The sequence below is a fragment of the Anthonomus grandis genome, chromosome 9 (assembly GCF_022605725.1).
Source record: "Anthonomus grandis grandis chromosome 9, icAntGran1.3, whole genome shotgun sequence".
Classification (NCBI taxonomy): domain Eukaryota; kingdom Metazoa; phylum Arthropoda; class Insecta; order Coleoptera; family Curculionidae; genus Anthonomus; species Anthonomus grandis.
The window spans coordinates 23,608,666-23,636,540 of NC_065554.1; the positions used below are offsets into that span (position 1 = coordinate 23,608,666).

Sequence of the window (27,875 nt, forward strand, 5' to 3'; positions counted from 1 at the left end):
TTGTAGCAGGACAGTAAAAAAAGGCGAAAGTCAACTTAATCACTTTTATTGTTCAATAAAACGCTTATTTCTAATTTCGTCAAGCACAGTTCAAGGCCAAAATTTCATAAAAAAACAATTCTACGTCTACCACTAAATGAAATGTCAAAAATGATATGGTTTAGTTATCGGGTACGTTCACCAGGGGTCAGCAGCTGTCAAAAAATTGCTTTTAGGCAGCATATAGTACCGCGCTGTTGGCAAACAAGTGGAACATAAAATCCAGGATTTTCAGAATAAATTCTAGCAATATTGATATTACCGTGGTTAATGTGTTGGTTACAAGGCTCCTTGTCAAAATTTGCAATGTGCAGCACTAACCTTCAACCGCCCGATAAGCAAATTATGAGGTTAGTATTTGTTTAGCATTATTAGATTTGTTATTACGATAATCAGAAGCGAATAAATAAACAAGACAAAAAACTAACCTCACAATTTGTATATCAGCGGAATTAATTTAAAATGATAACACTGCGTTTTGTTTAGTGAAGCTGCGCAGCTGCTGAGGTCATCAGAACGTACCCACGGTTACAGACAAACTGAACCACGTGACAATTCAAGAAAATACATTTTGTGCGTTCCGTTTGGACGGTCACGTGGCCCTTGGTTAAAAACACGCCCTAATTTGTACGTAATTATTTATTACCTATATAAAAAGCTCAGGATACTGTCTCGCCAGGTATAAACTGATATGTTCGCCTAGTACGGGTACATAATAAAAAAACAAGTTATTGTGGCCAAAATTTGTCTACAAAAGCAAAAGTAGAAATTGCTTATTTTTTATTATTGATATATTGTATATGTAATTCCCTGATTTTGGCAGAATTAAGTCTGACAATAATACTGTGGCGCTATAGCTCCCAAAGAGCACAAGACTTCTTGAAGACGTCCGGTGTATATCCACAATAAAACTAGCCAATAACCAACGTAAAGATATTGACTTTTTTGTACATCTCTTAAAATATTTCATAACTCACTTTGTCAAATGCCTTTTTCATAGTACTCTAGTTTAAATATTTTATTTTCTGTTTATACTCTTTTATTTTTTTTATATGTACAAAAATTTGTAACCGAAATTGGGAAACTGTTAATAAAACTATTATTATTATTATTATATGTATAAGAAACGTCTAAACCACTTCTTTAAAACATCTACGTGTAGCGTACAGGAATTTCTTAAACGTTTAAAAGTACAATCAGATAATGTCAGTACAACACTCCTAATAACACAATACATTACATATAGGTTAACCAGAATGCTCTGAAATATTTCGCCATCCAGTGGAAGTTTTATTCGCTTCGTTTAAATAAGCGAGAAAACACCTCCAATTATTAACGTTTTTACCCTCAAAGCCATCCTCCGGAATTTTTGATGTAAAAAAAGACATATTTTCAACAGTTTTCTAATATCTTAATATCCCCAATAACAATTAAATATGTTGCAGTATGTACTTAAGATTTCATGAAGCTTGGACCTTTGTTAACAAAATTGCCTCTAACTGTCAAAATAATTAACCCAGATTTACGTTTTTACCCTAAAATCCAATCTCAGAAATTTCTCAATATTAAAGTAAAAAAACTGATCTAGAAATTGTAGTAAAAACGTAAAATTGCTTTATATTCCTAAATGAGACCACATCCAGCACGTTAGGTTATCACAGTTTCATAGATATGATATTTTTGATATTCAATTGTGGTCCAAAAAACTGTCAAAATGGCATTTTTAGGAATTTTCAAAGAGCTTCTCAAAGACTCTAGCTCCTTAGTTCGATCGATAAGAAATAACTCTTAGGCCCACAATTCCTATACAGTAAACTTGCGATTCAGGCCCTAAAGTTTCATAATGGATTTTTCTTAACCTTTTAGTTATACACATATTCATCAGCGTTTGTTTGGCATCCTTTAAAAGTAAGTTATTCTAGATAAAGTTCTTCAGCTTCTACGTACTTCTCATGATTTATATTCTTTAAAGTAGCCCTAATACGAGACACAACGAGAGATGTTTCAACATTTAACTCATCACTTTACATAAACCAGCATACAATATATTTACCATATGGTCAACCAAGGTATCCAAACACACATAACAAATTAAATTACGGATCGTTAATATAAATGAACTTAAGAGGAATAGAAAGTTGTGTTATAGACTCAACTACGAATCGTAAATTACAACTAAAAGCCCAAGGCAATTTTGTATGCTTAGGTATCCACTAATTGCATTATCAACATCAAATAAAACTAAACATAAAACTCATTTTTGTGGTTTCAATGTTCTGTGTTTAAAATCCATTGTTTTTTTTAGTATAGGTATGTTGTCTAGTCCTATTAAGGTTTCATTAAGGCTTTATTCCAATACGATGTAGGCAGATCGGTTAATATCATAAAAAATTACTGGAACATGAGAAATTTCTAAAAATGCCTGAAAGACAAAAGATAACTTAGAATGCGTGGAAGATATTTAAGAAATTAAATATATTCGAGTTTTTGGAATAAAATGAATTATAAGTGATTTAACACCCCTGAAAGAACAACATAGAAAAGACATCAAATGCCTACAGTGAAGTTATTTGAAAACAAAGGTAAAAGTTATTTTAGGTACTTGGAAGTTTGAAAATAATACAAAAAATGCCTATAGCTAATAGGTAAGCGTCTGGAAGAACCTAAAAATGAATTTAAAAGTCTGGAATAAAATGAAAAATTAGTTCTAATGCCTGAAAGAAAATAATACCCGAAAAAGATGAAATATAATTTTAAAAAATATTAATTATTCTTGCAAATTGGTGACCAAAAATTGTAAATTGGTCAATTGCTGAAAAAAACTATTTGCTTCTTTATTTATGGTGTTTAAACGCCATTTACTTTTATCAATTGTAGAACCTTGAAAAAGAATTAAATATAAATCGAAATAATGGCTAGAAAACGACTTCAAACAGACAGTCTTGTATTAATGAGAAAAAAAACAAATATTGAATTTAAAAATGATTAATTAACAGATAATATTATTATTTGCTCTTATAGATGACTTGCTAGTATCTAAAGATGTCCTTAAAAAATTATTCAGTAAGAAATGCTTTTTTGCCGAAAAGAGCAAAATTTACGTAAAATATACTTAGGAATGGTGATAATTTGTTAAAAAAAATAATTAAAAAAATGCCTCAAGCAAAACTACCTTTAACTGTCGAAATGATTAACCCAGAATCACATTTTTATCCTTACGCCCACCCTGAGGAACTCCGAAGTTATGCCCAACAATGTCCGTAAATGAATAAAAATCTTGATGTTCTAACTAATAAAGTTTTTGACATACATTTAAGTTCTTATGCCTTTAGGACTAAAAGCATTTTAACCCAGATACCCCTACCGTCCGTTATAACAATCACCTAATAGTTCGCTGCAGATTTGAAACTCTGTCACTCCGCGTTAGATGGCGTTGGGTTATTTGTTGTTAGAAACGCGTGTTTTAGCAAAATTTTGTTTTCTAACCTCTTAAAGGGAGAGTTCTGTATGCGAGAAAGTGTTTGGAATAACAGGTGCTTAGTGTCTTGTAAACAATGGATAATTATAGGTAAATATACTGATAAACTATTCATATTATTTTTCCATCTTGTGAATAAGTAATTTTGGAAAATATCAATCTTTATACTTGTGAACAAATAAGTTAAAAATTTTCATCTCACCGGCAAAAATATAACCTCAAATACCGATGTCCGTTTTAACGGACAGTAGGAAAATCCGGTATTATTCGATTTTTTTCCTTATATTTGCAGTTATTGGAAGCGGGCCTTAAAACTTCATGAAGTCATGGCAGAAATTGAAAACCTTGATGACGATGAGTTGATTCCTGATGCTATTGCCGTTCTACCGCCAGTTAATGCAAATGAATATAACACTGATGAAGATTCCGGCGACGAAAATGAAGTGGATATAAACAACCTCCCTGGAAGTCAGCTGATGACTGAAGTTGTGGTAATATTTGAAAACAAGGGATCTAACCAAACTACAGTTGAGAGTGATTTTGATAGCGATGATGACCTATCTTTGTCTACCTTTCTTACGAAAAAACGACCAAAATTATCGACCTCAAAACCAAATTACTCTTGGAAAAAAGGTGACATCAACCAAGATTTTCCAGAATAGGTAAACGCAAGTGGTCCAAAAAATTCTTTATCTCCTTTAGAACTATTTTTTCAGTTTATAGATGACGAAATTATTGACTTGGTTGTAAAATATTCCAATTTGTATGCTATTCAGCATAATCGCCAAGATGATATACATTCCAGTGAAATAAAATGTTTCGTTGGTGTTTTACTTTACTGCTCTCTGGATACAACTCATTTCCTCGACGGTCAATGTATTGGGAAAATAACAGTGACGCAGGAAATAAGTTAGTCTATTCGGCGATTTCTCGAGATCGCTTGAGTTTTATAATGCAGAATTTGCACCTGAATGATAACAACAACCTTGAAAATACCGATAAGTTTTCGAAACTGAGGCCTTTGTTTTCTACTCTGAATGAGAAATTTCAGTCATTTGCACCCCTTAAAGAGTGCCATAGCGTGGACGAGTCGATGGTACCCTATTACGGCGGTCATGGTTGATCCATTCATCCATCCAACAGTTCATCCAAGAAAAGCCCATTCGTTGGGGTTATAAGGTATGGGTGGGAACAACTAAAAAGGGGTACATTGAATGGTTTGAGCCGTATCAAGGGTCCACAACTATTATTTCTGAAAAATATCGTCCTCTTAGCTTAGGGGCTAGTGTTGTACTTCAGTTTGCTGATATTATTCAGTCTCAATGTGAAAAAGCTCCTTTCCATATCTTTTGTGACAATTTTTTTACGATATTACGTCTGTTGGCTGAGCTGACCTCCAGGGGGCTCAAATGTACAGAAACTCTGCGAGAAAACAGACTATCAGATTGCCCTCTTGAAAAATCCACTATTTTCAAAAAAAAATCCCGTGGTAGTTTTGATTATCTTTTAGAGGAGAACCAAAATAATATTGTATGTAAATGGAATGACAATAGTGTTGTTACAATCACCTCAAATGTAACATCTCCTTTTCCGACACAGCAAGTCAAACGCTTCTCTCAGAAAGAAAAGAAAATGATACATGTTGAGCAGCCATGTTTGATCAAAAAATACAACGAAAACATGGGCGGTGTTGATAGGGCTGACCAAAATATAAGCCTTTACCGCGTAGGAATCAGAGGAACGAAGTGGTATTTTTGCTTGTTTTCACATGCTTTGGATATGGCAGAACAAAACGCATGGCAACTTCATAAACATTCTGGCGGGACCATTTGCAGTTTAGGAGGTGTATTGCTGCGGAATTATTAGAAACATATAAGAAAGAAACAAAACGGGGGCCATCTAAACCAGGCAAATACCTGCATTATGAGTCCAGATATGATCGGATGGATCATCTTGTGAATTATCAGGAAAAGCAAACCCGCTGCGCATTTTGCCAAAAACAAGCAGCATTCAGATGCCAGAAGTGTGATGTTGCACTTCATCCAAAAATGTGTTTTTTAAGTTACCATACTAAAAACTAATCTATTATTGTTGGTTAAAAAAAATCTCGTTTCTAAATAAAGTTTTATAAGTTTATAAGAATAATTGAGTTTTAGTACCTTATATTGCTACCGTATGTTTAAACCGACGGCTTTTACAGAAAAACCCAAAAGCGGAACTAAAAAATTTTACTAGAAAAATATGTTTATTTTAACCCAATAAGTAGATTTACAAAAGTATATAACAAAAAACAAACGTTAAGAGTTTCAGGGGTATCTGGGTTAAGAATATTCAAATTATTTCGGACAATACGTACAAATTTCCCAAAGATTAAAAAAACTATTTCAACCAAGTTTGATTTAAGTTTAAGGTACTTTAAGACGTTTCAGTCATAAAAAAAATCTTTTTCGTAAAAGTTGGATGATAATAATATTCAGATTATTAAAACATTTTTGGTCTATTCAGGGCATATCAATACCAAACATTTTAGCAAGTTAGCAACTATAAAATACGGAACCGTTGTTTAAACATTGGTTTCTGGGCTGAAAGACGCTTCTCAAGATGACATTCTATCATTAAAAGACTTTCATAGAATGTATTTTATATCACGTTAGGACGACGTATAGATAGATGTCTTTGTGCTGTTTGGGAGCATATAATCGGATCATCAACACTGAGGCAAAGTGAAGGTATCCAAAATTTGATTCTATTAAATTTTTATAGATAAAACCTATTTGGTTGCGATGAATTCGCAGTTTTCTTTTATTTGGTATTACGTCAGTTTTTAGGTGGAAATTAAATTTAGAAAATACTATCTCACATACTCAATGATTGAAACGGAAAATACGTTTTACGTTTATAAAGTGAATAAAATCAAATCTAATATAGAAAAATACTTTAGTTTTCTTTTTTAAAATAATCAACTAATTAATCGATCATAAAATCAAATTTTGAACACTTCATTTCCCCACGACCCCAGCGAATCCCTCCCTACAACCAAGGAAAACTCCAGGATCAAAAACCTTCCCAAAAAAAAACCGTCAAACCTCCACTTACCCTCTTCAAACCCTCTCGTGTGGTGGTGGCGGTTGGTTCGCTCCCCGTCCCGGATTGTCCTGATTCAGCTGCGAAGCCGTTACGTTCCTGGTTTGTAATGTGGCGGTAGGTGGCGGTTCATCCAACAGCTGCCGTAGCCGTTGCAGTTGTGCCTCCAGTTGCCTGTTGTGGTCTTCCAGGATTTGCATGCGCGCTTCTAAACGACCCTTGTGCTGCCTGAGGAGGCGCGCTTCAGCCAAAACGTCGTGGTGCGGTTGCTGCGGCGGGTGTTGGGGTGCGGACCCACGCTAGAATTACAATTGTGCTTTTGGATATAATTTAAATTTGTATTGATTAACATACAAGGTGTCCGGAAAGTCAACGATAATACTGAAGGGCAGCAACTCATTAGCACCCAGAAAAACATAAAATAATCTTAGTAAAAAGTCGATGGTTTTCGAGATATTGGCACTTTAATGGAAGTCACCAAAATCCTACTCTTGGATCAGATTTTCGATTGTGACGCCTTGGAAATCTATATTTTTTAGAATTTTTTTTAGCTTTGCAACACTGAATAGCCATTTTACTGATCAAAAACAAACATTAAACTAAACAGCCAAAACATTTAATAAGACATCTATTCTAAAATAAGTATTACTTATTTTTATTTTTAATACCTTAACTTTGACCCTCATACTGGACCAAAAAATTGTATGGCAACCTGGCTAATACCTTATAAAGTTGGCTCATTTAATCTACTTTTAAAATTACCCAATATGTTTTAAAAACGGTTTACTGTTATTGTGATAGAGTGAAAGTTAAATCTAATCTATCTTGTGAAAAAAATAATTATAATGTGTTCAAAAAATATTTTTATTTACCTTTTTAATTTAAAAAAATCAAATAATATGTTCGAATTGTCTACTACCAACGCGAATGCAGGCGTGGCATCTTTTAATAAATTACTTTTTGATCCATCTTGCTTTCCTGTCATCGTTAAGATCTTGGGTTGCGTCATTTATTCGGAACCTTTTGTTTTAAATAACCCCAGTAAAAAAAATCGAGGGGTTTAGGTCTGGAGACCTGGGAGGCCATAAAATTGGACCAAGTCGGCCGATCCATCTGTTGGGTTAAGTTTGGTCTAAATATCAATTTTTAAATAATTATTATATATATATATATATATGTTACTAAAATTGTTCAGTCTAAATATTCATTTTCTTCGATTTTCTAACGCAAAGTGTGTGCAAATTGTGCATGTTCACAAAGCCATCGTTTTTAAATTCGTAACACGGTATCCAACAAAAGGCTTCATCCATTTTTTCAGAGAGACCAGATACCACATAAACAAACGAAGAAAAACAACCAAGTCACGGTCTCACAAACATTTATTCTCGACGACACGTGTTTCGCTCTATTAGAGCATCATACTCTTTAATTTATTTATTAACGATATTTTTAATATTATCAAATTTTGCGAATTCCTATTTGCAGACGACCTGAAACTATTTTTACAAATTCTAAACTTGTCTGATTGCCTGATGATACAATCAGACATAGATTCTCTATATAATTGGTCTGTCTCTAATGGCTTACATCTTAATAAGAATAAGTGTTTTATCATTGCTTTTTCTAAACCTAGAAAAGTTGTCCCATTTGACTACCACATAAATGGCAATATACTTTCATCCCCCATATAGATAGTTTGTCTAGTAAAGCCCTTCGTAATCTTGGTTTTATAATTATAAATACTCAAGACTTTTCCGTAGCTGCCTTCAGAGTTTTATATCTTACACTTGTTCGTAGTGTCATGTCTTATTCTTTCATAGTCTGGTCCCCTTATTATGCTAATTATATTTACAGTCTTGATAAGGTCCAAAATAAATTTCTCAGGACTTGCGCCTGGAGATTAAATGTACGAGTCTTTATTGGAATTTAAGTCAAGGCTAAATATGACTTCTCTTGAGGACTATCGAACTAGGTGTGATGTGATATTTCTTCACAAGTTGATTAATAATGCTACTGATTGCCCGGTATTGTTATCGCGGATAAACTTTAGGTGCAATACCAGAGTCCTTGGAGAGACGTCCCTTTTTCTTGTTGAATGTCACCATACAAACTTTGGTAAATTTTCTCCAATTAATCGACTCCACATGCTGAGGAATCAATGGGACTCTGTAACGCAAATAGCGATAGATAAACTCTTTATTCTCTATCTCTACAGTATTTCGTACTCTGTAACGCCGTTCGGGCTTTTTCGTTACAGAACGAATTAGCATTTAAGTATTTTTGAAAGTTTTATATAGTTTTGTTTTGTTTTAAATTAGTTTTTTGTTTTTATTCCTTTAATGTACAGTCTATTGGCTTTGTCTACAATTTCTATGTTTATATTGACAATAAAGCATTTTTGAGTTGAGTTGAGTTGAGAGAATATAGACGACCTCGCTTTCTTAAGCGACAACGAAAAGGACCTTTCTATTGTAAAGATATTATTTTCTTCCTTTTTTAGCGTGTATTGTGGGAAAGAATAAACTATTGGCTTAATTATTTAAATTTGGCACCGACTCCCCGTCCGTACGCTGTGAACGGGGAAATTTTATTAGGAGGAAGAAAAAATATTACGTGCGATGGACGGGAGTCACTACCTGATTTTTTTAAGTGTTATGTCATGATTTATTTTCAGTTTTTCGTTTTTGATTTATATTTGTATTCTGTGATTTAGGGTAAAAGGAAAAGGAGAAATCAAATTATTTTACTAGGTAAGTACTCATCCATTCCCTCAAGTAAATAATATCCTATGTAAAATTACACCTTGCAATTGCAAATCATTATAGATAAAAAGTGGGTATACATCATAATATTATTTCTGTTAACTTCCTATAATACCTAATATATGCCTTTGAATATCTTAGCTTCTTTAGAAGAAACTATGTTTGGAATAAACTTAAATTGTTCCAGACTAGTTTTTAATGCCATTTTTAATAAATAATCAACTCATTATTGTTGTTACAGATATGGAGAATCGAAGTAGAGCACCTAAAACCAATCCAGCGCAATGGGCTGTGCTGGATTGGTTTAAAATAAAAAATTTAGTCAAAATGTCAATATTGTCAATGTCATTTTCTTCTTCTTCTTGTATTCACAGCTGGACTATGCTCAATTGTCTGATGTTTTTAGAATAGATAATTATCGAATTCTCTATACCCGAGCAACAACGAAGTTTATAAGGAAATGTTTATAGAGTGCCAAGGCATTAAGCGATCTTTGTCTCTTCGCTTCCTTATTCGCTTCCTTCTCTAAATAGAGAAAATTTACAGAGTCCCACGCCAGGCTTTTGACTTAGTGGATTTAAAGCCTTCAAAACTTAAAAGGTGTCTGACTGAGTTTACTCGTTATTTTTCGAAATTTTTATCGTATACTACTGTTATTGTTACTAACTGATTTTATAAACATTTTAAGGTCGTTTAAAATTAGTGGTAATTTCGGGACACCGTGTATATATAAGTTCATAATCACTTCCATCACAGGAAGTTGTTCCACTAGCTATTACAGAATCTTTGTTCGTTGCACCAAGGCACCCCAAGAATAAATAAAATTTTTCTCTTTCTTACCTGTAGTTGTTCATATTCCGCCCTCAACGCCTGGTTCTCCACCTCCAACTCTCTAATCATCTCCTGCAGCTCCACCCGCTGCTCCTCATCAATAACCATCATCAATTGTCCAGGACTCGCTGGCGCATCTAACGAGTGACAATAATCCCCGATCAATCGATGTTCGTCGTCCGGCGAGGCGGCTCTCAACTCCACCTCGGCCAACCTCGAAGCGTAAATCTCCAACCGCGAGTGCATGTCGTTGTGCTGAGGCGAAGCCACCGGACTTTCCAACTCATCCCCTTCTAAAACCGAACGGACGGGAAGATATCCGACCCGCGGATGTTTCATGAAGTACCGTTTGCTCTTGAATTTGTTTTTAAGGGCTTTGGTGAAGTCTCGCACGTCTTCGATCGAAGTTGTTGTGGCGCAGTATTCGTGCATCGGATGGGTGAGTTTGTGACCTTTGGTCAGTTTGCCGGAGAAGAAACAGTTCTGGCACATGTCGAAGTTGAAGCATTTTAGGCATCTGTATCTGAGACCGATAATCGGGTACTGTTTGCAACAGTTGCATTTCGCTTGGTGTTTCGAGTTTTCGGCAGCGGCGATCCGGTGTAGAACTGGTAACCATACTAGGGATTGTGGTTCTTGTTTTAGCCAAGCTAAGAAATGCGCGGCTTCTAAGTCTTCACGCTCACCTATTGTTAAATGTGAAATTCATTCTTATTGTCTAATATACAGGGCTGAAAATCTTGACAAATAAATTGTTTAGCCAAAAACGACCGAGCACGTCAAATTTAATATTGAGGGGACGTTTATTGATAGAAATTGCGTTTCTATGACCCCATGCCAATTTTTTTAAATGGGAATAGGAGTCAATTGAATTAAAGGTAATTTTATTCTCTACATAGCCCTGTTTTTATTTTTTTATTTAATCAATTCGTTTTCAAGAATTATGAATAAATGTAGCTGACATTCTTCAAAAGTTAAAATCTTGCAATTTTACTGCCTGCATATTTTTTTCTTAATCCATGTCTAATCAAGAAAAAAAATACAATCCGAACATTCAAGTTATTCCAATCAAAACGTCAAAACATGTAGATATGAACTAAAAACAATAGTTAATATCTGTGATAAAGCTACTATGCAAAGGCAATCCAAAATCATTCTTATGTCTCATGAACGTGCATCCATAATGGCAAAGTAAACCTAAAAACTGATAAAAGTCTCTAGGATTAAAGAAATACTCAATTTACAAAAAAAATCTGACCTCAGTTCTTATTATTTGTTCAACAATCAATTCTCTGCAAAACTGGTAACGAATTTTGGACTAATGCAGAACGCTGAAATCTGGTTTCTAAGCCTAAGTTTAAAATCCCACCAGGGCAAGCATAAATAAATATTATATATATTATTATATATAAATATATAAGCAAATACAAATAAATATGATGCTCATTGCAATACAGCGATTAATAAAACCCTTAATGAAAAGGTTTTCTGGTAAAGGCATAATCGGCATGAGAATGTAACTACACCTTTAAGTTTTAATCTACTAGTTAAGTACTTAGTTTGTATCATGCATATTTTGACTCTTTTATTAGTTTAGTTATGGTTATTTTCAAATTTCAGATCCAAATATTTATAATACGAAAAAAAAGCAATTACACAATACAATTTGACCGTATTTCAGTCGAATTTGGTCTAATCTTGGTAGACTTAAAATATTATTGGTTTTAAATTTGAACTGAAAGTTGTGTATTTATTTGTTTTTTTCCTTTCTTATCACAAAGAGAGAAGCTGGCCAGTTGGTTGAACCAGTGACAAAAAAACCACCTTTTAGAGTTTACCTTAAATCGCCAGGAAATATTCTAAAATATACCCCAACAAAAAAAACAAAGTTTGTATTTTTTAAACGGAACTCTTTGTATATTTGTCTATTAAATTAATAATCTTTTTCTTCTGATTTAAAAAATATATAATATTTGGTTTACCTCTGTTGCAATATTACGTTTTTCAGAAAAAAAATCTGTGAAACGTTTTTTTTTTCTTCAAAAATTCACAAATGCTGTATGAGGCCGCCAATATTTTCAATACAGTTATAATTTTTGTATTATTTTAACAGATCATTGAAAATAATCTCAGGATGTTCTTCAAATAAGTAGTTTATACTTCTTTGGATTCTTTCCCTTAGATCCTTCAAGTTTTCACGTCTTTCTTTATAAACTTAAGTAGTTTTTTAGATATCCCTACAGTGCCTGATAGAGTCAGATCAGGGCTATTTGGTGGCCAGTTAAAAAGACATAAGTTTCAATCCACTCATTAAAATGATTATTTAAGAAAATTTTTACCGGGAGAAACTTCTGAGGCCATCTTGATACCATATAATAATGATATATTCCTTAAGAAAAATTTAATCTAAACAAACCTTAATTTTCTAAAAACCGGAGATGTCTATCTCTAGTCAAGGATTCTTGAAATATAATAGGTCCAATTATTCGGTTTCTAAAGATACAGCTTCACACATTTAATGACATTCTGGCCTGTTTTTTAAAACGACAAAAATGTGAGGATTTTCAAGTGACATCCCTGCTGTGGTAAACATAGCCTCGTGGCTCTACAACATCATATCAAATATATCGTTATCTCAGTTTTTCATATCTAAGATATCACTGCAATATGCTAGACTTCTTATTTCATGGTTATCTGTTAATTTTTGCACTGGCAGCATTTTATAAGGATGATAACCATATTTATGTAGCATTCTTTGAATCTTGTTTCTAGAACATTCAAAGTATCTATTAGCTAGGTTTTTCTTCAAAAATCAACGCATAATTGTGATAAGATTTTTATACATACATTTACTTTTTCTCTTGAAAATATAATAAAAATTTGTAGTTCGTGTAGTTTGTATGTGTATTTGTATTCGTGTTAGCTAAAACTGTGCGTCTTTTCTCTGTAGATTTTTGCACATTGATTTTTGAGTGTAATAAAAGGTGGAGTTAGCAGGAATTTAAATTTCGAGATGAATGTGGTGATACCTTTTGGTATATGGAAGAAGTTCCATGTATCGATGTTCCATGTATATAAGACCCATAATCAAAAGATATTAAAAAAATATTAACAGCCTGACAAACAACTTAGTTGCTTTATTATTAACGTCATAGTAACAGGGATTTGGTTAAACCCATATTTTTTATTTTTTGTTCTTAAATGTTGGAGAACAGCTAAACCAAACATATATTTTTGAAATTAGAAGAAAAAGGTCTTTCATTTAATACATAAATATGCAAGGTGTTTCAATTAAGAAGTACAAACTTTGTATTTTTTATTAATTTTTTGATATCCCTGTATTATAGTTTAAGGTAAGCTCTACTCTGTCTAGTCCTGTCGAGCGACACTAATCCTCATTTATTTCTAGAAACACATAAGCAGCACAAAAACTTAATGTATGGGCTGGTATCCTGGGAGATCATATTGTTGGACCTTTTTTTACTTAATACAAATCTTAACGCTAAAAATTACTTGGAAGTTCTGCAGAACGCCATCAATCCCAGAACAACTGAGTTACTTAAATAAGACGATAACCTTCTAGAAAATGGACTGATGTTTCAAGAAGATGGGCCATCGTCGTTTTTTGAACGACATATTTCCTGGTTGGCCCTAGAATGGCCTGCTAGATCTCCCGATCTAACCCTTTTGGATTATTTCGTGGAGTCATCTAAAAACCAAAGGCTTTGCCAAGAAGCCTGACTCCCTTGAAGATCTTCGAAATAGAACTGTTAACGAATGTCGGTTAATAAGGCTCGAAATATTCGCTAATGTGAGCAGACAGTTTTCACAACAATTGTATTTTTGTATGGAGGTCAACTGAGATCATTTTCGACATTTAATAAAATTGGTGTTTACACTTTTTCCATTTAGAATAATTTCTATTTTTTATCCACATTTATTTATATATCTTGAGAACGAATTGATAAAATAAAACAATAAAAATAGGGCTATGTAGAGAATAAAATTACCTTAAATTCAAGGTATCAGTCGACCCCTCTTCCCATTTAAAAAAATTGACATGGGTCAATAAATGTCTCCCTTCAATATTAAATTTGACGCGTTCGACTCTTTTTGGCTGAACCATTTATTTTTCAAGATTTCAGGGTCGACGGTTTTGTTCCACTGTTGATAAAAGAAACAAATTCATTTTAAATTAAGGTATTTTTTTCTTCTTTTATTTTTTAAACACATCGATCCGTATTGTCACTTGCGCGTTTTTTGAAAAAAAAATTCTATACAGAGTCCTTAAGTAGAAACTATGGCGTCAACACTCATTTTTTTAAACTGAACAGCCTAGAACAGCCAAATTAAAACATAATAATATTCTAGATTTATTGGAATTTAATGATTAGTTTCTTGTTTATTTAATTCAATGGGTCCTTTACAATGAAAATTACAACATAAATTTTTGTATATGATTTCTTAGAAAGTAAGTAGATCTTATTATCTTGAAATAGTTTCCAATTTCAAAAGCTATTTGTTTATTTATTGTGTACTCATACAACCACATCGGAAATCTAATAACAGAACAAACAAATACTAACTATATAAACTAACTAAAAATAATAAATAGATAAAAATCATTTATGACACTAGATTAATGCCTAAAATCACAGATCGAATTTGTCTTACAGAGCTGTAAAAAAATCTATGTCACATTTTATTATGATTTTATACCTTTCATAATTATATCATTCTATTTTTAGGAGAACTACTTGTAGCTAAACATTGGAAGAACTTTTTGTCTTTTATTCACAAGTTTATTTTAGGAACTATAAAATATATGTTGTTATATAAGAAACATTTTATACTTTAAATTATTAAGAATATTAAAAATAAATAATACATTATATAAAGTACGTCTAATACTTAATCTAATCATATTGAATTCAGTCAGCATACTTTTTCAATTATATCAATATGTACCATTATATGTGGTGACCAAATAACTGAAGCATATTCTAAATAAGGTCTGACTAATGAATTATATAACATTATATACTTGTTTTAAAGTTTTTAGTGTTTCTAATTACAAAACCAAGAAGTTTATTTGCTTTATTAACAATGGTTTCAAAGTGCTGATGAAATTTTAAGTCTCATTGCATGTACACAACGTCTCTACAGTCATTCCTTTTGCTCAATGTCAAATCATTAATCATCTAATTAAACTTTGTAAATATGACTTTTCGTGTGGTAGGAATCATACTGCAACTTGTCATAATCTTTTAAAGAAGATACATGTTTAAATAACTTAGTCATCTGCAAAAATTAGACATTTAGAATGTTGTGAATTTGTTAAGTCATCAGACATTGCTGTGTATTGCGTGGATAATTCTTTGCCTATTTTAGCTTGTTGAATTTCCTTGCTTAGATAAAATCTTATAAATATACATGCAGATAGTGAAAAACCAAGTTACCCAATTTAGCAACCAGCAGCCCGTGGTCAACCTTATCGAAAGCCTTCTCGCAGTCTGTAATGATCATATTTAACTGTTCCTGATCGAATATATCATTTACGAGTATAATTTCCATATTAGTTGTCATTTCACGCATAATTTTTTAATAAAACGTCTTTATGTGAGACAGAACGAATTGAAATACTCATGATAATTGGTTTTGGAGACCGGTTGCGTACACTATAAGAAGTCTGTAATCTATTTAACGCAACTCATGCTGATCGTCCTGCTTACTCTACTGATCACTTAATCCAACGTTAGCAAAATTTTATAAAAATGTAGGGAACACAGTCATGTAAGAAATGTATCTAAGGGAAAACCTCCAAAAGTATCTGTAAACTAAGATGCTATATTCAATGTTCTATTAGAAACAAAGCATAATCCCCTTGTTACGAATTTTTTGATGCAACTTTTCCTAACACATAAATTGGACAAAGAGGACCGATTGAGTGGCCACCAAGTTCACTGGATATAACCGCAATAGATTTTTTCTCACTATTTGAAATTTAAAATTAATGTGTATAGACCAAATAATGTGATGATTTAAACCAAAGAATTCGACAAGAAATTAGACCAATCGATCCGCAAGTGATTGAAAATATGCAATTAGAACTTATTTATCGACTTCAAAAATGCACTGAAGTAAATTTTAATATATGCTGGTTAAAAACTACTAGTGACACAAGAAAAATAAAGAACATCATTCAGAGTTCAGGATTTAAACAAGTGGTAACAAAGGAGACTAGAATAACAAAAACTTCTTCTTCTCTTATTGATTACATAATAACCAATGATTTTAATCTGCAAGAAGTTCAAAGGGATTTTCAAAGCATAAGTGACCATGAAATAATTGGGGCAAATATACAAATACAGAAACCGCCAGAAGAAAAATCGCTTTTCTACTGCAGAAATCTGAGTGACGAGAATATTGCTAATATAGCTGAGGAACTAATAGGAAAAACATGGAATTACACCTCTGTAAATGTAGATGTCATTTATTCGGATTTTATCACTAACATTCAGACAGCCTTAGATAAACTTGTACCAAAAATGAAAATTAATCCTAAAAAAACGTGGATAAATCAAGATGTAAAACAGTTACAGAAAAAAGAGACAAGGCCTATAAAATATTCTCTATTATAAAACAGGAAGCAGATTGGGAAAACTTTAAGAAATATAGAAATGAGGTTGTATCTGTGATAAGAAAAAATAAAAAACGGTACTACGAACAAAATATTCACAACTGCAAAGGGAACAGAAAAAAAATGTGGAGAGTTTTAAAGGACTTAGTCGGAACAAAAAAGCAGGGCAGTGAGCGGTTTACTGAGCTAAATTTTGAAAATTACAACGGCTTATTAGAGGAAAACTTTAACAACTTTTTTTTGGACTCTTTGAATGAAGTTTCTGAAAGTATAGAGGATAGAGACTGGGAGGCGCCAGACCTAAATATTAAATCAAAACTCTCTCAATTTAAAACAATTAATATTTCACAGTTGAAAAAAATTGTATATGGTTTAAAAAACAAAGGCTCAAGTGATGATTGTTTAAATGTTAAATTGGTAAAACAACTCTTTGGCGTGATTGGATATCCTCTACTATATTTAATTAACACTTCAATAGTCACTGGGAAGGTACCTTATGACCTAAAAACTAGCGTTGTAATTCCAATCCCCAAAGTGAATAAACCAACTGTTCCTTCGGTGGTTAGACCTGTAAATCTTTTACCAACTGTAGATAAGATCTTAGAGACTATAATTTGTAATCAATTGAGGGATTATCTTGAGAAAAATCATTTGTTGTTTGAGGGACAATCAGGATTCAGAAGTCAACATTCCTGCGAATCTGCAATCCAGTATGTATGTACAAATTGGAGAGAGAAAATGAACAATGGTGAAATAGTTCTTGGTGTATTCGTAGATCTTAAGCGTGCTTTCGAAATCATTGATCGTAGAATTCTTTTAAAGAAAATGAGGCTTTATGGTATTGATGGTTATGCTCTAAGTTGGATTGATAATTATCTAAAGGACAGGTTTCAAAGGACAAAAATAGGACATAGGGTATCTCAAAAAAAGGAAAGTGTACTGGGTGTACCCCAAGGAAGTGTTTTGAGGCCCTTATTGTTTATTCTTTATATAAATAACCTGAATAGGATATTAAATAGATGTTTTATACACTTATTTGCAGACGATACCCTCATATCCGTCTCTGGAAAAAAATATTTAGAAATTGTAAATATATTAAATAGTGAGCTTAATGTGTTGTATGATTGGTTATGTAAAAATAGATTAAAACTGAATTCTTTAAAGACTAAATGTATGGTAGTAGGATCAGTAACAAAATGTAAATATTTTTTCGATTTAGGATTGTCTTTGTTCATAAATGGTTCACCTATATATAGAGTTTGTAACTGAAATTAAATATTTAGGTGTAATCCTTGATCCGCAATTAAATTTTTCAAGTCATGTAAATTATTTATGTAAGAAAATAGGAAAAAAGTAAGGTTTTTTAATAGAATATCGTATGTTGTTTCTAAATGGTCAAAAATGTTAATTTACAAAACTATAATTTTACCTCACTTCACGTATTGTAGTTCATTATTGATTTCTTGCAACAAAGAAGAGATACAAAAATTACAAATACAGCAAAATAAAATAATGCGTGTATTATTGAATTGTAGCAAATATGTGCCGACTAAAGACCTGTTAAATTCTTTAAATTGGTTAAATGTTGAGCAAAACATAAAAAAGGCAAATCTTTCTATTGTATATAAAATTGAAAATAACTTATTGCCAGGGTATCTCAAAGTTTATTTAAAAAGAAGAGTACAATTCCATAACTATAACATTAGATCTAAGCAAAACTTTAACATTAGGCAGGTAACGACATCCGCGTTACAAAAAACTTTGTTTTACGAGGGACTGTGCATATTTAATAAGTTGCCTGAGGAGGTAAAGAATGCACCAAGTGTACATATGTTTAATAGGGGACTATTTGTTTATTTACGCAATCAAAATTGATTTTTTGTTTTCTGTTAAGTAGATATAAGTAGCCAAGTGCTAAATAAAAAGATTATTTATTTATTTTATTTAAATGGGCAACAAATTGAACATCAGTTGAAATAAATATTGTATAATTTTTATTTTTTAATGTCGTATGTTTCATTAGTCTATTGCGTCAAATTTGACAAACCGCTGACTTTAGGCATATGTTATGCTTTACAAAAAGAATTCAGAATATATCGTAGTAATTGTAAAATGTCATGATATACGAGGTGTTATTTAATTGTCATTTAAAAAAATTAATGGTCACGTCATAGTTTTTACTTGAGGTATATTATGAGTCAAACCCTGTATAGAGAAGTTTTATTACAAAAAACGCGCAACTGACAATGCTTATTGACATGTCCGAATAATAAAAGAAGAAAAAAACACCTCTTAAATTAATATTAAATTAATTTCCTCAATAAAATTTGTTATTTGTTATCATAAAATGTGCAAATAGAAACTCTATTAAAAGTTGTTTGTTTACCTAAACAGCTGCGCACACTTGGTTCAATGTTTGACCCGCCAAAAGCGGCAACTTCGCCGAGTTGTCGCGGTACCTGAAGGACATCGTGCAGTAACAGTCCCAGTTTCCTTTGATCCGCTTTTTGCTCCGGATCGGCGATCAATCTGAACAGATAACGGTACTTTTCTTCCAAATGGCCCTTGGAGAGAATCGTCAGGCCCACTTTGAAGCTGAGCACCCTAATTTGGCCGGTACGTTGGCTGTCGTAGACGTTTAGGAGCCAATTTAATGCCAAATCGACGCAGAGGGGTACGTCGATTAAATTTGGCTCTTGATTGGCGATGTTGCCGTATATTGCTCGTAGAACGAGCACCATGTCTGCCACATCTGTGGGTAATAGTTTTTTTAGGAAATATTATAGGCGCTTGTATGATAAAATGCCTTTAAATATCAGGAATAATGGACTAAAATGCCAGGTGTTTGCCTTTTTTAAGACTCCTGGAAGAATGACACTCTACTTCAGTCCGTCTAACCCCAAGAACTAAGAAGACCCGACCCAATCTATCCCAAGAATTATAATTAACATCTACACTTCGTGATACCAGACCTTCGTGACATTTCTACATAAACCGGTTGACCTATAAAATGATGATGAAATGATGAAAAGCCCAAAATCCTTTTTTTATATATTTCAAGTGTCAAGTACCAAAGTGAAAATTGAAACTTAATGCCCGGAAGACAAAAAAAATACTGCAAAAATCTGAAATTAATTTCAAATGCTGGAAATGGAATAAAATGACTATAATTTGTAAAAAATAATTCCAAATTCTGTGAAATGCAAAGAAGTCTCCAGAGAACCTGGTAAAAATTGACCAGTGTTTTAAATAGCTCAAAGCAATGCCTATAAATATCAGAAATAATGAACTAAAATGCCAGGAATATAATGAAAATTACTCCAAAAAAAGTGCAGAAATGTAGAATGTATACCAAATTACTTCAAAATACCAGGAAAACAACATTAAAAGCAACAAAACAAAAAAGATATTCCTATAATCTATAGATATGTGAAATTAAATATTTAAATGTTTACAAACATGTGTGACAAAAAAGATCTTAAATAAGTGGAACATATAAAAAATTCATTTCATGTCTAGAAGACATAAGTGTATTTTAATACCTGGAATACATTTTACAAAATACTTTAAATGCCAGGAAGAAATTGAATATGAATTTTATTTATAATTAAAAATAATTCTATTTATAAATAAATTCAAGTTCTGAAATATATACACAAGAAGTATCCTAACGATCCAGAATAGATAAGAAATTACTTTAAATGCCTGATACAATAAATTATTTCAAATTTCCCTAATGACAACATAGGTTTAAATATATAGCAGCTGACAACAGAAGTTGGGTGATTCGGTGTCAACAGCAGAAGACAAAAAGCTGAATATTTTATTAATTTTTCAAGAGATTTCTTGGTGTTATAATGGTAAAACCAAAAAGCCAATATTGAATTAATCGTCTGGGTCTAGGGCAAATTCCAAACAGTATTTATTTAATTTTATTAGACAAATCATTGTCAGTCCAATAGGTTCCCTCTTTTAATATATTATCATAAATTAAAAGAGGAATTTAGTATGTAGTCTGAATGCTAAAATGCTTATTAATCACTTACCCAAAATCTTATCATTCTGCGCTCTAAGTCCGTGCAAATCGAAAGCCTCAGACACCGTATTGAGTCCCACCAAGTCCAAACAAAGTTTCTTCTGTATGGCCCTCAACTTCAGTGCCGTCCTATAAGCCGAAAATCTCACCTCGTTCAGTTGTAGCAAACAAGCGGCCAGCTCCAACATCTGAGGATGATCCCAGTGAGTAGTTTCGGTGCTGTGATTAATATAGTAAGGAACTTTCATCGGTGTAGTCGCTCGTTCCCAGGGCGGTTGCACACTCGAGGGACCAGGAGAGATTTCTCCTAAAACCGATCAATTACACTTTACATAAGTTGCTTGAGACTCCTAAAATTAATTGGTGCAATAGTATGTAAAAGAAAACTACATGCAGGATGTCTTTTAAGTTTTGAAACGAAAAAAACCTTCATACTTGTATAATAAAATTTTATACAGATAGGTGTTTTGTCATCTTAATTTGCTCAGTAAGCATTTATAGCATAAGTCATCATCTGGGGTTATTTGAATGAAGTTTCTCATTTAATATAGCTGTTGAACAGCTTAAAGCAACTGCTGCATCGTGTTTACAAAGCTGAAGAAGTCCAGGTCCGTATTCAGTTTGATCATAACAAAATTGAACTTATCTCCAAAAAATTAGAAATTAAGTCTTAAACTTACAAGACTACGGGTACAATCTAGACCAATTAAGGTTTTTCGTACCGAATTCAAGCTTTGTAAGATCTTGTTTCAGAAACAAGTTTAAACTGCAAGGATAGATTGTCAAAACGTAAAGGAAAAAAAGAGAAAAACCTAGTTTTAAGATGTAGACAGGATGTGCCATTCATTGTTGAGCAAAAACCGAGAGTTTGCTTGTAAGTTTTGAGCCAAAAAACCGGTAAATACTTGTCTCCAGAATGTAGTTGATATTGGAACTAAAATTATGGAAATAAATAATAGAGTAAATATTTGTTCGTATAATATAGTTATTTTTATAAAAACTTTGCTCACAAAGTTTATATTATTAATTATTAGACCGTAAGTCAAACACAAGCACGGTGTTCTTACAGGGGTGAGAAAAAAAAAACCAATAGATTTGATTGCTAAAACTATAGAAGAGTTATTGGAGTTTGAAATAAATGTTGCAAAACCAGTTGTAACATAAAGAAAAACACATTCAAATACACACATAAACCATCCACACATTTATTCATACCCAAATTAAATAAAACACAACATTTACAATAGAAGTCGACTTAAATAAAAATTTATATTCGTCACAAGATATACATTCCCGGAATCATTCCCCTTCGTTCTATTGGTCGCGACGAGCTTCCTCACACCCCCGCGCAGGTAACGGTTTTTAAGGGAAATTGCATCATCCGACTTTTTACTAGCGTCTGCGGAACCACCGTTCCTTGTGCCGCCGGCGCTCGCTCTCGCGGCAGAGCATAGTCAATGTTGCCGCTTTTATCAAAGATACCATATTTTATGATTAAAACGCATTCTGGGTGATCCGTTACGCATGCATGTGCTCGCTCGCAGTCTCAATGTTTAGCAATTTTGTATTTATTTGTTTATTTTGATATAAACAAATATCATTAGCTAAGTGATTGGTTTACATGTATATCCATTTACATTATGCATGTATTGTGTTATTTCCAGCCACATTTGAAGATGATCTAAATATAAGGATAAGGTTCAAACGTCGGCATTTTTTTGTAAGAAATTGGTTTCATTTCCTTATTGGGTCCTACTTCTGGGGCCGTATTTTTGAAACCATTCGACTTTGATTCGCATACGAAATTCGAGGATTTCGCACGAAAAATCGATATTCGTATTTTCGACCGCTTCGTATGCGAACATTTTCGCATGCGGTGTCTCGAATGGGTATATACCATTCGAATTTCAAAGTTCGTGTGCGATTCTGCCGCTTGTCTTGTTTTGATTTTAAACTAGCTTTGTTTTTTTTCTTAATTTGTGAGTTGGTTAAATTTTTTTGTAGTGTTTTCTTGTTGTTTATTGAAAAAAAAAAAAGAATATTCAAATAGCAAAATTAAACAATATTGTGCAAAGAAAAGTCGTCGATGCACTGGAAGAGACTAAAACTCTGGCAGATAGAAGGAATAGGATGTACTCTTCATTTCTTGACCCATTTGAAATGTATTCAGATTCTCAATTTAAAAATATAGATTAAACAAGCCTATTACGATAGAATGATTAAGCCTATTACGATGATGTGCTCTTTATGTGCTCCAGAGACTGTGTAAGTGTGTAATCTGTCCGCTAGTTTTATCCACAAGGCTTGTGGAGTTTTAGCCGAAAAATTTTGGGTGAATTTGCCCGAATTCCGGGTGCTCTTCCATAAATGAAATTAGTTCTTTCTTTCGCTCGCTCGACACAAAACCGCAATATTTTTTATTTTTTGAATTCATTTAAAAAAAAAAGTCAATTCGCAAAAACCCAAGAAACGCCATGAAAAAACCTCAAAATTTCCTGATGTTTTTAAACTTAAATTTTAGGTTAGGTTAAATCTTTATTGTCTTCATCCCGGTTGACACGGCCTCCAATAGCACTCGACTTTGCTCCGTTGCCACTATATTTCATATTCGTAGGCGAATGAAATTTCGAATGCTGTTCAAAAATGCACTTTTTAATTCGTGTGCGAATTTTGCCGCTCGACTTTGTTCGCATTCGAAGATTCTCGCATGGTTTCGAAAATACGGCCCCTGGTAACCCTTCGCTACATAAATAAGTTTATCTTTTTCTTTGTTTTTTATTAATAAAATTTAGTGGCCTATACTATGGTTTTATTTTGGATTGGTGCCTTTATTCCTTCTATTGATGGTGTTCAGATCATTAGAAAATTATTTTCTTTCTAAATTTGAAATATTTTTGAAATAATTGCTAATTTAAACATATTTCTCAAAAGTGATATTTTAAAAATTCCAAATCCTACATTATTACTATTTTAATGCGTTAATGCTTTTCAGTCTGTAATATGCAGCTAAATCTATTATCTATTTGCAGATGAACAATAAACAATATAAAAATGAATCCTAAAAATTAGCAATTCAAAGGTTAATGGTTACATTGAGAAAAGTGCAATATGTTTTTAATATCTTTAGAATCCTACACAGTTTCCTAGTCATAGCAAGCATAATTTTCAACACATTTATCTCATGAATGGTTGAATAAAAGAATGGCATGTGATTTTATTACATTATGAGTTCATTGAAATCGTAGTAAGTACCTTTATCAATTCTTAACTCATTTTAGGGGTCTATTTAATATTAGTGCAATCAAAAGTAAACGTTTTTTAAAGAAAATTTAAAGAGGAAAGGCATTGTATAGTATTTTTATTTTTTAAAGTTAAAGTAAAGTTAATATTTCCGGTACGCGGCTCAAAAGACACTAACCCAACCGATGGGAGGCTCCAACCCACGGTCGTTATCCGTTTTGAGATGCAACTCTAAAATCAAGTCTCACTCCAACCCAGGCGCGCCCTTTCGAATTTTGTTCATTCAAACCCGTTAGAATGAACAAAACATTTTTGCGCTTCGCTTGTCACTAATGTCACTATAACCAATAGAAAATCCTAATACACTGACATTATTACTACGCGTCAAAAAATAGTTCCAGATTAAAATCATTAATATTATAATAAAAAATTAAAATTCCTCATTTTTTCTTTTTGGAATTGACTTAAATTAGGTTATACTCATTATATTAATTAATTTTGTAATGTAATTCCGATTGCACTAATGTTAAATAAAGGACAACTATTTAACATTAATAACCAAAACTAAAAAATCCATATAAATTAGGTATAGGTACTTAAATAGGTACATAATGTCCTATTACTGTACCCTGTACGTAGCGATATAACCTTTAAAAAAATAATTAATAAAAGAATCCTCCATTTATCACAAACCGATTTTATTTTTAACCAACTACCACCTTAAAAAATATCTCTCAGAGCTGCCGGCGCGCAACATATACAGCCGGTATTTTAATATGATTAGCGGCAACGTAGCACCACACATCTGCAGAGCCACAGTGATTTCCAGGCGGCAGACGCTAGTGACTTTTTGGCGTCAGTCGCTCCTAGATAATGGTTGTGTAAGGAGACTCTCGGTCTCGCTGTTCTGTCCCGCCCGCTCGCATTTTTTTTAAATAAGAACGACAAATTCTCTCACATAAAATTAAATGGTTTTAAATTAAATTGTTTAAAGTACTTTTCGCGTTTCTGTTTTGGTGCCCTTTTCACATAGCCAGCTGGTCCTTCGTAGCCCTAAATAGAGATACAAGAAAGCCCTCAAGTGTTGTGGGTTTGGATGCAGCCCAAATTCCAGCAATACTACTACTCAGGGATTTATTATAGATGTCTGTTACATTCCTCTTAAAACTGACATCTGACCTCCTAAAACTGGCTGGTGGTATCTGCATGGATATTTTACAATTATAGGTCACAAAATTGTTCTGAATTTTCAATAATGGGGTTCGGACCTGCCGTTCGATCTCTGCTGAAATTGACGCGTCTAATGTAAAAATAAGGAACTAAAGGTGACAAAAATCACCCTACACATAAAAAAAGTCCTCAAATTGATCCTAACAATTACGGACCAATAAACGCTTTTTCAAAAATAACAGAAAAAGTGATAAAGAAAAGATCAACTGATTATATAGAAAAATATTTACCGATATGGTTTAAAAAAAAACAGCAGTACGCACCTTAGGAGCAACAACAGATTTAATTGAATATGTAGCAGGTGAACTTGATAAAAATAAATATGTGTTAACCATATTAATAGATTTAGAAAAAACTTTAGATACTGTTAAAATAGACATTTTGCTTAATAAACTAGATAAAATGGGATTTCGAGGTATAGCTCAGAAACTCTTAACATCATACTCAAAAAATCGAAAAAATAAATGAATTAAAAAGTGCGAATAAAAATCTAAATGTTGGAATTGCCCAGGGATTAGTCATTGAGCCTTTAGAATATTTCCATATATTCAAAATCTAAAATTTTTGGTCTTACAGCAAGATGCTTTATATTTGCTGATGATACAGTCTTGGTTTTATCAACGATGAACAAATTGAACTTGAACAAGTGGCAAATAACGTTTTGGAACTGTGTTATAGATAGCTGTGTTGTCATAAACTAAATGTAAATACAAGTAAAACGGTATATATGATTATAAAGCAAAAAAATAAACTAAACTGTGATATAAATTTGCACCTTAGCAATGTGACTCTGACTGACGTTCTAGAATAAAATTACTTAGGACTGAATTTATCAAATAATCTTATTTGGCACAAAAGGTGTATGAAACATTTAAATAATAACTCTCAAAGACTTTTACAACTTCACAACAGTTTTATCCGTTTCAATATTACAGATAATTAATTCCATATTGTGAGAATCTTGCAGGATACCAATTAAATAACAAAGAACTTAAAACAAAACTGTCAAGATCATATTTAAATTGGATTATTACATCCAACTGAAAAAGTGTACAATGAAACCAAATCATTGACTCTAGGAAAAATTGCAGATAATATTATGTGTCAAAATTTATAATACAATGTCATAACTCATTTCCATGGAAACTCACGCGTTTCGTTCCAAGGCTTGCTCTCTTAATTTTGAAAATACGAATTTTTAATTATTAAAGGTACGGTTAATGTTTAAAGTCGTTTTTTTCGTAAACCGTTAATTCTACGATGATGCAACAAGACCACTTTTTCAAAAGATATTTTGATGCTCTTTACTAACATGACATCCAAATTTAAAAAAAGATTAAAGCAAAAAAGTTCAAAGTCATTTTCCTAAGGTGAAGGAAAGCTTAAGCCTTTTGTCATTGACGACTAGCGTCAAATTAATAGGAAATAAGGAGTAGGATTGAATACAAAGAAACACTAGTAACATGCATGTAAAATTTAGCGAAAATCAATACCCTAGAAAAAAAGTTATTGTATCTTCCTTAATTTTGAGTTTTCGAAAAAATGGTATGGAAGTTTGTTGCATTAATTTTTCATGTAAAATCGCCCACCGAAATCCTGACGATCGAACACTGATCGAATCTGACTGAACTTCCGGACACCCTGTATATAATAATAATAATAAGCCTTTATTTTCAATAGGCAACTTGCCCATTAATATAAAAACGTATATATAAAAACTAGATATAACATAAAACATAGATATAAAAACCCAATTATAAAAGTTTAACAAGATAATCACATATTCAACAAAATTAAATTAAATTTACTGCAATATACCTACTAACTATAATTTAAACACATGGGTCTTAATCCCAAGAGTAATGATCCACCAAGATATTGACAATCACATGAACCGGAGAGAAATTTATATCACACATGTGACAGGTCCGATTAAATATAGCGCATATTGTATATAGCGCCGATTTTAACAGGATGTTAGTATGAGGCCTTGGCAGAAATAATGTTAGGAAATGAAACGTACACCAGAAAGAAGTACAGGACTATCAATAAATCCATTCAGTAACCCATGCAGGAATTTTACAGAGAAGATCATTCTTCTTCTGTATATGCCCATTAAGCACTTTTAAAACTTGCATACCTTGAGAACTGCAGGTGAGCACTTCACGCCGTTCCCTTATAGCCGCGTGTAATGCCCGGCATCTCGCACCGCAATCCTCCAATTGTCCCGCCAAGTTATTAGGAAGAGAGTTCCCGAGAGCGTTTGCTTGAATTCTCGCTTCTTCTAGAGATCTACAAAAAATCACCATAACTATAACTTAAAATCTATTAATGCGCGACCTATACCTCTGCAAAGGTGGCAGCTGCTGCTCCAAAATCCTCAAGTTATTCAACAACTCTCTGGCTTCGGCAGCACTGCGAGGCCCGCTCCATGTTAACGTAGCTCTCTCCAAACGAGAAACTGCCGTGCAGGCCTCATCTAAGCTACTAGTCAGCTGCTTTAGCTTCTAAAAGACCCTTAACTTTGTTAATCCA

The 27,875-nt window shown here is 32.7% G+C and overlaps 1 protein-coding gene across 9 annotated transcripts in view; it reads right to left on the reverse strand.

Annotated features, from left to right (window-relative positions):
• The window catches only part of LOC126740372 (dystrophin), a 208,279-nt gene that overhangs the window by 175,927 nt on the left and 4,477 nt on the right, over positions 1–27,875 (reverse strand). For 8 of the 9 annotated variants that reach the window (XR_007661888.1, XR_007661889.1, XR_007661890.1 and 5 more), the window contains exons 5-10: positions 27,687–27,847; positions 27,481–27,632; positions 20,881–21,177; positions 19,221–19,586; positions 10,204–10,880; positions 6,614–6,900 (exon numbers count right to left, since the gene is read on the reverse strand). Coding sequence is in view for 3 of the 9 variants with exons in the window: in XM_050446349.1 (XP_050302306.1) it covers positions 6,619–6,900; positions 10,204–10,880; positions 19,221–19,586; positions 20,881–21,177; positions 27,481–27,632; positions 27,687–27,847 (1,935 nt within the window). In the remaining 6 variants the exon portion in view is untranslated. Of the gene's footprint in view, positions 1–30; positions 6,901–10,203; positions 10,881–19,220; positions 19,587–20,880; positions 21,178–27,480; positions 27,633–27,686; positions 27,848–27,875 lie in introns of those variants that run through there. The other variant, XM_050446348.1, reaches the window with a different exon arrangement.